We start from the raw sequence: 13,408 nt of genomic DNA on the forward strand, positions 1-13,408 counted from the left end.
CACCACGCTCCTGTGGTGGCAAGGGCCCTCTTGGGAGTATTCTCAAGGGTGGGTTTTCTTAGGAGGTAGTATCAGACAGAGATGCAAACTTCATGTCTAGTTACTTGACTGCAATGTGGAAGGAGTGTGGAGTGAATTACAAATTCACCACACCCTATCACCCACAATGCAATGGTTTAGTTGAGAGATTCAACAAAACCTTGAAGGGCATGATTAAAGGTCTCCCAGAAAAGCTTAGGCACAGATGGGACATACTTTTGCCCTGCCTTTTATTTGCCTACAGGGAGGTTCCTCAAAAGGCGGTTGGTTACAGCTCTTTTGAACTTTTGTTTGGCCATCCTGTTAGGGGTCCATTGTGTCTGGTGAAGGAGGGATGGGACTTACCTCTCAAACCCCCTAAACAGGACATAGTGGACTATGTACTTGGTCTCCGCTCCAGGATGGCAGAGTATATGAAAAAGGCAACTAAAAACCTTGAGGCTAGCCAGGAATTACAAAAGGCCTGGTATGACCAAAAGGCTGTTCTGACTGTTTACCAGCCAGTGCAGAAGGTGTGGGTGTTGGAGCCTGTGGCCCCGGCAGCCCTCCAAGATAAGTGGAGTGGCCCCCATACAATTGTTGAACAGAAGGGAGAAGTTACCTACTTGGTAAACCTTGGAACTCCCAGGAGTCCCCATATGGTACTCCATGTCAACATACTGAAATCATATGTTGATAGGGCAGACATGGGCTTGCTCATGGCTACTGATGAGGGACAGGAGGAAGAGAGTGACCCACTCCCTGACCTGCTCTCTCAGAACCCTGATGGTGGATCAGTAGATGGTGTAGCCTTGGCAGGCAGCCTCACTGTCCAGCAACAAACTGACTGCAAAAAAGTTCTCAGCCAGTTTAGACATATGTTCTCACTGACTCCAAGTCAGACTACCTGGTGCACTCATGAAGTGGACACTGGGGACAGTTTGGCTGTTAAAAATAAGATTTACAGGCAACCTGATCATGTCAGGGACTGTATCAGGACAGAAGTCCAGAAGATGTTGGATTTGGGAGTTATTGCACCCTCAGATAGCCCTTGGGCTAGTCCAGTAGTCATTGTGCCTAAACCTCACACCAAAGATGGCAAGAGAGAGATGAGGTTTTATGTAGACTACAAGGGTCTCAATGCAGTCACTAGGACTGATGCCCATCCAATACCAAGGGCAGATGAGTTTATAGATAATTTGGCCTCAGCCAAGTTTCTGAGCACATTTGACTTGACAGCTGGCTACTGGCAGATCAGACTAGCTGATGATGCAAAGCCAAAGATAGCATTTCTACCCCAAGTGGGCATTACCAATTTGTGGTAATGCCCTTTGGTTTGAAGAATGCACCTGTCATTTTCCAAAGGTTGGTGAATAAAGTCCTTACAGGCCTGGAAGCCTATAGTGCAGCATATCTAGATTATATTGCTGTCTTTAACTCCACCTGGGAGGATCACCTGGTCCACCTGAAGAATGTTTTGGAGGCCCTGCAAAAAGCAGGCCTAACTATCAAGGCCACCAAGTGCCAGATAGGGCAGAGTCAGGTTGTGTACATGGGCCACCTTATAGGTAGAGGCCAGGTTCAACCATTGCAGAGCAAAATCCAGACCATAATGGACTGGGTTGGTAGGGGCTGTACTGTCACAGTTGAATGATGAAGGTCAGGAGCAGCCAGTAGCTTTCATTAGCAGAAGGCTGACCCCCAGAGAGAAACATTGGTCAGTGATTGAGAGGGAGGCCTTTGCTGTGGTTTGGGCTCTGAAGAAGTTGGGGCCATACTTGTTTGTCACTCACTTCATTGTTCAGACAGACCATATGCCCCTCTTATGGCTAAAACAGATGAAGGGCGAAAACCCCAAACTTTTGAGGTGGTCCATTTCCCTACTATACAGTGGAACATAGACCTGGGAGTAACCATGCCAATGCAGATGGACTCTCCAGATACTTCCACTTAGAACATGAAGACTCAACTGGTCAAGGTTAGTTTAATGTCCCTGCATTTTATTTGGGGGGGGGGGTGTAGGAGAGTAGGATCTGCTTCCTATGGTTACCCCCACTTTTTGCTGATGTTTCACTGTTTTTCGACTTTAGTCTGGCTGGGGCCCTGCTATCCAGGACACCAGCCTAGCTGCTTCTTCTCTAAATTGATTCCATGTTGTGAGAAAGTGGCTCTGTATATACTGTTCCCAAATAGGTATAGGGTGTACAGAGTCCACAGTCCCCAGAGGTTTGGCAGAGGCTAAAGTTCAATATAACCTTACTCTCTAAAGTGGTAGCTTGGTCGAGCAGTAAGGCAGTAACAGAGGACAGTGTAAAGCATTTGTTCTACACACTCAGTCAGCAAATGGTCTCACACACTCAAGAACTAAACTCTAGGCCAATGGTTTGTATATAAAAATATATGTTTTTTTAAATTTAAATTCAACAAGAGGTATCAAAATATACTTTCTCAGAATGAGATGCTTTAGTTAAATACTTTGCAAAGGACAATTGTCTTGGAATGCAATAGTTACAGTTTGTTGCAATAGGCAACACAATTTCAAACTCAATAATACATTGAGCTCAAAGGAATTTTAAGTTATATGCAATTGATTACTCTCAGGATTACTTTTCTAAATCCAGGACTGGATCCTAGATTCAGCCCTGGGACAGTTCTTGGAAACAAGTGAGTAAATACCTTTTAGTTACTGTTGTGATTTTTAAGCAATATTTTGCTATTTTAAAAGTTGACCCAAAAACGTTTTCTGATCAAATTACCAATGTTATCCTATGGGAGGAAATTCACTTAGCAGGTAAGTGGGGTTATGGTTACTTTTTCTAGTTCAGTGTCAGATCCTAGATCCAGCACTAGTGCACCACCTGTAAGCAGTTGAGAAACTGCGCTTAAGTTATACAGGCGATTTTTAAGGAATATTTATAAGTTTGCAAAATCGACAGAAGAAATTTCACAGAAAAACAGTCAATGGTTTCCTATGGAAGAAATTTCGAGTTACGGGTAAAATATGTTCTCGTTACTTTTATAATCCAGTGCTGGGCTCCTAGGCTCAGCACTGGGACCTCTATCTAAAACAGGTAAGTAATTACGTTTTCACAGCTGGTGCGATTTTTAAAGAATATTTGTAGTTTGCCAAAATCGACACTTGGAAGGAATTTCACAGAGAAACAGTCAATGGTTTCCTATGGGAGAAAATTGAGTTAGTTGTAAGTACAGTTGTATGTATTTTTCAGGGTTAGTGCTGGGCACCAAGACCCAGCACTGGGATCTCTCCTAATAGCAGGTGAGTATTTCCGTTTTCGTTACTCGGTTGATTTTAGGTGAATATTTTAAAGTTTAGAAACTCCACACTTAGAAGACATTTCAGAAGAAGCCAGTCAATGTTACCCTATGATAGAAAACTGAGTTATTGGCTTTTGGGTAAGTACTCGACTGGCAGAGTTAAGGTTTTGGGCACAGACTCGGGGGTCTCCCAGGGTCAGGTAAGTACAGTTGTTACACCCTCAGCGGCACAGGGGCAGCTGGGTGCAGAGTGAGTTAGGCCCAATGTTATCCTATGGGAGGCAGGGGGCCCTTGGTTGGTGGCTGCTGACTAGCAGGCCACGCGGCTGTGGGAGCTGGGCTCCTGGTCACTTGCTCAGGGCAAATGGGGAAGTAGATAGGTGTAAAGGTTACACTACCAGGGCCTGAGAGTAATCAATTGCATATAACTTAAAATTCCCATTGAGCTCAATGTATTATTGTGTTTGAAATTGTGTTGTCTATCAGTATATACAGAGCCACTTTCCTACAGCTGGTGCCTCCATTTGGTGAGTGGAAGGGGTGCCAGTAATCACTGTGATCTTCAGTGGACGCCGACCTGGCAGATACTCTTTTGTTTCAGCGTCCGCCTCGGAGTCCATGCTTTCCCGGTGAAAAAGCCACTTTCATTTCGGTGCCTGGAGCACTCAGTTCCTCAACATCCGACTCCTCTCGCTCACTGAAGAGGTCAGGGGTATCTTCCTTCTCCCATCGATGCACCATGAAGGCTGGGGTGATTCGACGAGTGCGCCGGCTTAGAAGAGTCTTCTTGTTCTGGAACACAAGACACGCAGAGCATGAGTCTTCACAATGATCGGTAGACAAGCAAAGGTCTCAAACCTTGTGGAGGTCCGTTCTCGGGTACTTCATGTGGCAAGTGGGGCGGAACCGAAATGGAGTCCTTTTCATTTTGAGGACATTCTCAACTTAAACGACAATGGCCAGGAGGCTGGTCACCAGCATGGAGTGGAAAGGACATGATGGTGGAGACCCTAAGAAGAGCAGGATTGTTTTAAAGAAGAGGAACGGATGTGAAGCTACAGCGAGCACACCACGAGGCATCTAACTGGAGCTCACTTCGACATGTCTGAACCCGACGTCAGAGAAAAAACAGTCTAACAATGGAGTTGATGCCCATTCACAATACTACAAATGAGTGGAATCACTAGACCCCGTGACTTGAAAATACTTATTTTTAAAAAAATCAAGTTGTACACATCCAAGCCCAACACTAGATGGCAGAAGAATGCAAATCATGTGAATCTACAGCACTACATGCTACAAATAGATACTTATAGGATAAATAACATTTTCTTTACTGTTGTTGGTTTAGAGCCAAGTTCCCCTTTGAGTGAAGACTTGTGGTATATTACTATCAAGACTTGTGCTGTAAAACCTGTACTTCATGACTCTTGTTATAACAAACTAGCAGTGTATCAACATCAACACATTCAGTCTCTTGGAAGCAGCAAAGCAAAAATGAGTAAAATAATAAAAATCATCCGCATCAAATTACTTTACTTCGGTGAAAACCATGAAAGCCTAGAACCAACATAGAACATTAAGAATTCTTAAAAGAGCCCAAACATTTTTCAACATTAAAAAGATGGCGCCTCATATAGCACTAAAATGAGCCCGCAAAGTGATAACAAGTGATGAGGCATTTAAGAACCATAGAGGGACAATAGAATCTGAATGAGTGTCTCCACAAAAGAATAGCAGCAACTCAAGATTTGTATGGCCGCTACCGATAGAGATAGGAACTAAAAATACGACTTACACATGATCATAACATTGGGTGCGCAAATGCTTTCCAGCCTCTACATGGGGTCATGGAATGCAAATCTTAAATTCATTCTAGTTTCGCAGGCATGACAATTTAAATTAAATAACAAATATATGCAGCTAAAAAAATATCTAAGAATGCAAACATAAAAAGTGTGAAGCTGAGTGTCTGAATAACGACAACGAGGGTGACTTGTGTATGCACGAGAAAGGCCTTGGAATGGCCGGGGTGTCAGGGATCCCACAGTGGACGTGATGAGACATCTTACAATTCACTCATAATGTTAGAGCTAGCAATCCGGCTCCGGTGCAGGTACTGAGCTACAGCACAGGCAATCTTCTCCTTGGTACCAGCACGCAGCATTCTACCTACAAATAGGGACTATCCAATGTTTCCGTGGATGGTTATATAGCGTAGACCGAAAAACAACAATGTAGAAGTGTCTCATCTGCCTGTAGGCACACAGGGCAAGCAGAGCGCTAGTTGCGGGATCCCTTCCACTTGTTACAAAATAGTGCACATCATAAATACCTCCTGTTTTATTTCTTCCACCCACTTGCCACTTTGTCTGGAGCAATAGCCCTCAATCAACCATTTAAATGTCCACCCACAAAGAACTCCTGTCTCCATGTGTCTGTGTCCTGGTGTGTTAATGCAGTGCTGGTGATTCATGTTTGGGTTTTTTGCGCTGTGTGTTTGAGAATCTGTAGGAAAAGTGTTCGGTGTGTTCAAGGCTGCCTAGAAAAGAGTAGTTCCCTCTGAAACTGTGCCTGGTTCCCTTTTGTCTTTGTTAATTATTTTTCTCCTGTTGGGTACCACCAATCACACCTCCCTTTGTCATTCTTTCTCCCGTGGCCATTATCCATCTGGTGATCTTTTCTGCTTCTCTCTTTTCCAAGACCCCCAGGTCTCTTTTCACCTCCTTCCTTCTACTTTCTGAATGCCTTGTGTCCTTCGAAAGCCGTCTTTCCTCATCTTCAGTCGGAACCGCGTCTTGCATGCTATGGGAATCCTTGTCTTGAAAGCTCCTCATTTCTTTTCTTTCCTCTTCCAAAGGATTCAACAAGTGTGGTGAGAGGAACGGCGGCTGCTCCCACCTTTGCCTGCCTCGTCCCACCGGCTTCTCCTGTACATGCCCCACAGGCATCCAACTGAAAGAGGATGGGAGGACGTGCGATGCGTCTCCAGAGTCCTACCTGCTGTTCTCCAGCCGTGGGTCCATACGTAGGATCTCACTGGACACCAGTGACCACACTGATGTATACGTGCCTGTGCCTGAACTCAACAATGTCATCTCGTTGGACTACGACAGTGTGGATGGGAAGATCTACTACACAGACGTCTTCCTAGATGTCATCAGGTACAGAGTGTCTCCCCACACACCTCTCCCTCTGGCCACTGTGTCTCAAAGGTGTGTTCACCTTCAGCTGAGAAGCTCCTGGGGAATCTGAAAGGAAGGATAAATTAAATCGAAGAATCTAAACTCATGTACTCAGAGTTGTCACAAGTTCAGAATCTTTGTTTTCGTCACACATTGTTTGTTACCATTATCATCACATTGTTACTTATGGTGCAAATGTCTACACATTGTGACACAGTTGGTTCAAATGTCTTAGTTCAGCTGCCAGCACCATCCCAAACAGGCCCAGAAGGGTGTGGCCTCTTGACTGGGCTCCGGCACAGAGATGCTTGAACACTTGGGCATCCCCTGCAGCTTGTGTCTTCTCGACTGAGCCTTCCCGCGCTCTTGTGAGCAAATGCAAGGTCAGCCCTCTCAGTCGGAGTAGAGCTCCGCATCACAGCACCTTCAGTGATAGTCATAAACACTCAAATAATTCTGCTCCGTCTGCGTGCACCACAGAGCACTTCTTTATACCTACAATCCGTTTCAAAGTTCCATAGGATGTTAGTTTCCATCTCCGTTCATGATGATAAAACACCTTGTGATCAACTATCGGAGGCTCCGTTTCTTTTTCTGTGAGATTCAATGACTCTGAATGCCAGTCTCAAACCTGCATTGCAGCTTTTTGGTCGGAGAGGTGAAACCGTATGCAGAAAGGAAAAAGGGAGTGCAGCCTGCCAGGCTTCCATGGTAAAGAGTGAAAAAGGTGCTGTCCCTTTAAGAATCCCTGAAGGTTCTCTACCCACAGTGTACCCTACTGACATTTTGCCTCAGAGAGGTAGTTATTTTTACCTGCTCATGTGAGCAGGAGTTTTCAACCTCAGTGTTTTTCTCATTCATACCAAAATATCACTGCTTTAACATCTTCTCTCGACGTTTTCAACCTAGTTTGTCAAGTGACACCAAGGAATCAAGAACCCTTTTAGGTTTTTTCCTTAAAATACCATCCCGTTTCCAGAAGTTCTCGTCTTTTGGCAGGAAGAAGGCAGAGTTTCTGGAAAATCTCTGTTCGGTCAGCGCACAGAGGAGGGAATGGAAAAGATGAAACATGGCGTACAGACCTCAAAAGCAGTAGGTCTAGAGAAATGGAAGAAATTCTTCTGACCACAGTGCAGGGCAAGAGATTGAAGATTTTACCAAGGTAGGGTTCAGACCCTTCGTTGGCCTTGCATTCAGCAACAGCAGTATCCCCAAAGCCAAAGATATCAGTGCCAACGTCAGTCATCTTAACCAAGGACATTCCAGGCAAAAGCGCCATCTTCAAGAGGAAGACAGTCGTCGGGTACAAGGCATTGACAGTAAATACCCCCTCCTCTGATAGCCACAGCGGTGGGGGGAGCAGTATTCTTACACACGGCAGGGCGGTCTTTAATCACGAAAGACAAATGGGTGCCTAATGATATAGATAGTGGTTATTTTCTACTCCTCTTCCACCACAACCAACTGCACAGCACTGACTTGCTGTGCTGATGAAGGAAACATCGATCCTGTTATAAAAGGTGCCATCAAACCTGTTCAGTCACGCCAAAGTGGTGTCGGAGAATACTCAAGATATTGTCTTGTAATGAAAAAAGGCTTGAGAATAGAATTCAGACACACATTAGATCTCAGAACAAACACATCAATCACAGAAAAAGTGTTGGATGTTTTTCCTTTATTAAAATCCATCCGCACTTGAGAGAGAAGGAGTGGATGTGTGCAAGCCGTCCTGGAAAAACGTCATTTCCTCAGGTCTCTCCCCATCCAGCTTCGAAAAACACTCCTATGATCGAAAACCTCTTGTATAAACATTGTCCCCGAGCGCAAGGTTGTATATGAGACCCCTACGGCGAACGTTCAGAAGACCAATGGTCTCAACGAGACAACAGTTGGTAAGACAGGTTGACTCTAACCAAAGCAGCAGGACATTTCCTCACAACGAAGTGCACAAGGCAATATTTGCTGGTAAGAACCCAGTTCAGAAACAATTTTCAACTCCAGTCTTTATAAGGGACGCTTCCCTTGTGGGTTGTGGAGCTGCAGGATCTTACACTTCAGGAACAGTGGGTGATAAGTGGAAATGATACCACATACATTGCATAGATCTCAGATTGGTTCAACAAGCTCTAAAAGCCCTCTTCCTGTCTCCAGCAGTACCATTGACAATTCACATACAAACAGACACTACCACCGTGCATGACATAGACAAAGAGGCATTAGATCAAGACCTCCTTCACTACAGGCACAATTGATTTGGGATTGGGCTCGACAACCTATCCCCCCTCAGTAATATCATATTCCAGGGAAGAGGAATGTGCAAGTGGACTTCCTCAGCAGATACTCGGAAGACTTTCACAAATTAGTATTAGATGAAAAGGTTCTCGAACATATGTTCGAGGCATATGGGCTGCGGATCACACACTACTGCATAGATCGCCATTTGGTGGTGGGCACGGATGATTACACTTTGTTGTTGTCCTGGAAGAGTCTTTGTATGGTAGATGACTCCTCCCATGTAGCATAGTGCGCATGGGCATCGACTCCATCTTCAGATTGTTTTTTTCCGCCATCGGGCTCGGATGTGTATGTCGCTCCCGCTCAGTTTCGTTACTGATCTCTTTTCGACGCGCATTCCCTGATTCCTACCGTCGGTATTGTTTTCGATCGAGACTTCCTTCTACAGCGTCTCGAACAACCTGCACTTCTCGATTCCGGTGCTCGTCGAGGGCCGTTGGGCCCAACTGGGCCATTGGGCCTTCGGCTCATGGAAAGAACACCATTCAAAAAGTGCCCTCGGTGTGGACACAAATTCCCCCACACTGATCTACATGAGGTGTGCAATCTGTGCTTGTTCCCAGAGTACGAGAGCCGAGATTGCCAGGCCTGTGCTTCGTTCGGTCCAAAAAGACAATCAGAGACTGTCGAGCTCGGAGAGTCATGGCACAATCGCTATCATCGGCACCAGACTCCCTCTTCCAGGAGACTCCAGTCCAACGGGAGTCCGAAGAAGAACAACTGCAGGAAGAAGTCACCGTTTCCGAAGCAGAGGATTCAGCTTCCAGACCCGACGAACAGGCAGAAGATGATGATCCCCTTCCAGCTGGTCAGCCGGTCATAAGTACAGACGACGACCCTCTTCCTACCCCCACACCGGGGGTAGGTCAAGCCGCTCCCGAAGAAGGATTCTTCCATAGAAGAGCTTTTCCGCCCAGACCCAAAGCAAAAGAGTCTTCTTATCCATCCAAAGACTGGACATATAGCCACTGTACCTTCTAAACGAAAACTGGAACCTCCTCCCACACCTTCAGTTCCACTCAAAAAACATGCTCAAACTTCTCCCATAAGGGTACCTTCACCAGAAGTGCCAGATCCTTATATTTCCCCCACACACTCGCCACTCAGCCCACATAACCCTGATGACGATGATATTCCCGAGGGAATAGAAGATGAGCAACCCTTAGAGGACCCAGACGATATTCCTGGCCCATCAGGTGATCCTTGGGAAGACTACAATGCACCAGATGCCCCGGATCTACCCCAGGATGACGTATACCCTTCTACGCCATCCCCTCCAGATGACACCATAGGGTTTCCACAACTCATTCACAGAGCAGCAGCCTTTAATGGGGTCGATCTCCATACTGACCGAGTGGATGACGACTTCCTTATGGACACACTATTACCCTCTCATAAGACCCACAACCATCTTACCAATGCTTAAAGGGGTTACAAAGCACGCACCAGATGTATTCAAAGATCCCGTCAGGGCCAGGGTAATTAACCCCAGGTTGGAGAAAAAATACAAAGCCTCTCCATCTGACCCAGCCTATATCAAGGGCCATCTACCATTAGACTCTTTAGTGGTTCCAATGCACGGAAAAGAGCAAATTCTCAAACAACAGGGGATGTTCCACCCCTGATAAAGAATCCAAACTCTTAGATGCTTCAGGAAATCGTATGACATCTCAAGCAGCCAACATCTGGAGAATTGCCAACACCCAAGCTCTGTTGGCAAGATACGATAGGGCTAACTATGATGAGCTTGAAACCCTTATACAACATCTACCAGACAAATACAAGACTAGGGCTACTGATCTAATACAAGAAGGGAAGGTAATTACTAATACTTCACTCCGTTGCGCTCTAGATGCTGCTGGCACAGCTTCAAGGGCAATAAATACTGGCATACTTTTATACAGGCATGCCTGGCTGCGTATTTCTGGTTTTAAACCAGAAGTACAAACAAGTATTCTCAATCAACCCTTTGACCAACTACATCTGTTTGGCCCCTCAGTTGATACTTCTCTTGAGAAAATGAAAAAGGACACTGACACCGCAAAATCCATGGGAGCTTTACAAAATCATACTCCCTGAGCGTCCTTTCGTCGCTCCTCGTATAAGGCCGCCTCAACAACTTTTCCTACCAACACTGCCTCCTCTTCCCACCCAATCCTTGCCCAATAGAGGTTATTACGGAGGAGGATACAGAGGCAACAATACTAAAGGCAGAGGCAGAGGTAACAACACCCGTGCTGCCTCCGCCCCCAAACAGTGACTTCCCACCCTTTCCCCCAGACCATTCCACTCCTGTCGGGGGGAGATTACAACAGTTCCTACCTGTCTGGAACTCCAAACACAACAGACAGGTGGGTGGGACAAATAATTCACTCAGGTTATTGCCTAGAGCTCACTTCCACTCCTCCAACAATACCACCCAAACAGCGTCCCATGTCACAAGAGCACCTCACACTCCTAAAACAAGAGGTTGTTGCTCTACTGCACAAACAAGCAATAGAACCAGTTCCACTACACCAACAAAACACAGGGATTTACTCGCTATATTTCCTTATTCCCCAAAAAGACGGCTCCCTAAGACCTATACTGGACCTCAGACCCCTGAACCTTTACATACAGTCAGACCACTTCCATATGGTCACATTGCAGCAGGTCCTTCCTCTGCTAATACAAGGCGACTTCCTTGCTACCCTAGATCTCAAGGACACCTACTTTCACATTCCCATTCACCAAGCTCACAGGAAGTACCTTCAGTTTGTAGTGGACGGTCAGCATTACCAATTCAAAGTCCTCCCCTTCGGGGTCACTACAGCACCCAGAGTCTTCACAAAATGTCTTGCGGTATTAGCAGCACACTTGAAAATGGAAAACATCCATGTCTTCCCATATCTGGACGACTGGTTAATAAAAGCCAAGTCATACCAATAATGCGTCCAGCACACACACAAGACCATTCACCTCTTACACAAACTCGGATTCACTATAAACAAAACAAAGTCGCACCTCCAACCATCCCGGTCTCAACAGTATCTAGATGCCACAATAGACACCTCCAAAGGGCTTGCATCCCCCAACCCATTAAGAATACAGGCCATGCAAGCTCTTATACACAAATTTCAACTGCAACACTCATTAACAGCTCGAGTGTTCATGCAACTAATTGGAATGATGGCCTCTTGCATTTTCGTAGTACCGCACGCAAGACTCCAGATGCGTCCCCTACAAGAGTGCTTAGCAAGCCAGCGGAACCAGGCTCAAGGTCAACTAACAGATCTGGTGGTGGTGGTGGACGGCCGGACACATTGCTCTCTGCAGTGGTGAAACACCAAAAACCTTTTCAAAGGACGGCAGTTCCTCGAGTCAGTTCCACCGGTGCTGCTAACCACAGACGCATCCCTCATCGGCTGGGGAGCTCATCTGTCAGAGCACACAGTTCAAGGCAGGTGGACACCGCAACAAAAGCTACTCCACATAAACCATCTGCTCTAAAATCCTTTCAAAATTACCTATCAGGCAAGACTGTCTTAGTCCGCACAGACAATATGACAGCCATGTATTACATCCAAAAACAGGGAGGAACACACTCCTTACAGCTGTCCCGGCTGACGCAGAGCATATGGAGGTGGGCCATTCCTCGAAACATCTACCTACTAGCAGAACATCTACCAGGAGTTCAAAATCGGATTGCGGATCTGTTAAGTCGTCAGAGCTAACAGATTCACGAGTGGGAACTTCATCCACAAGTTCTTCAACCTTTCTTTCAAGTATGGGGACAGCCACAAATAAATCTGTTCGCCACACACCTAAACTCCAAATGCCCAAGCTTCGCCGCCAGGTATCCACACCCATTGTCCAAAGGCAATGCGATATGGATGAGTTGGTCAGGCAAATTTGCGTACGCTTTTCCGCCTCTCCCACTCATTCCGTTAGTGGTGCGCAAGCTGCAGCAACACTCCCTCACACTGATCTTAATTGCACCAACATGGGCAAGGCAACCATGGTACACCACACTACAGGAACTTTCAGTGGTACCACATCAAAAACTGCAACTCTCACCACATCTGATAACACAGAACCATGGAGAGATCATGCATCGATGCAGCTCAACCTAGCAATTTGGGTCCTGAGGTCTTAGAATTCGATATCTCAACCTCCCACCTGATTGCATGAACGTTATCATAGAAGCTAGACGTCCCACCACTAGAGCTTGCTACGCAGCTAAATGGAAAAGATTTGTTATGTATTGCCCAACAACAACATCAACCCACTAGATGTTTCCAACCAGAACAGCATATGCTACTTGATGCATCTCCACAAATGCACTTTAGCATACTCCTCAATCAGGTTACATCTTGCTGCCACAGCGGCTTACCTCCAAAACAGACGTGATCTATCATTATTCAAAGTTCCTGCCATCAAAGCCTTCATGGAAGGCCTTAAAAGAATAATTTCTCCCAGGGTACCACCCTGCCCTGTATGGAACCTCAACATTGTTCTCACCAGGCTCCGGGCCCTCCATTTGAGCCTTTGCATAAGTGTGAATTACAATTCCTTTCAAGGAAAGTTGCCTTTCTAATAGCTATTACATCACTCAGAAGAGTGAGTGAGATCCAGGCACTAACAATTCAAGAACC

The 13,408-nt window shown here is 45.8% G+C and overlaps 1 protein-coding gene across 8 annotated transcripts in view; it reads left to right on the top strand.

Annotated features, from left to right (window-relative positions):
• The window catches only part of LRP4 (LDL receptor related protein 4), a 507,202-nt gene that overhangs the window by 396,578 nt on the left and 97,216 nt on the right, over positions 1–13,408 (top strand). For all 8 annotated transcript variants that reach the window (XM_085646645.1, XM_085646639.1, XM_085646647.1 and 5 more), the window contains one exon: positions 6,155–6,458. In XM_085646645.1, the coding sequence (XP_085502771.1) occupies positions 6,155–6,458 (304 nt within the window). The remainder of the gene's footprint in view (positions 1–6,154; positions 6,459–13,408) is intronic.

This window comes from Triturus cristatus, chromosome 3_1, assembly GCF_964204655.1.
Source record: "Triturus cristatus chromosome 3_1, aTriCri1.1, whole genome shotgun sequence".
NCBI lineage: Eukaryota > Metazoa > Chordata > Amphibia > Caudata > Salamandridae > Triturus > Triturus cristatus.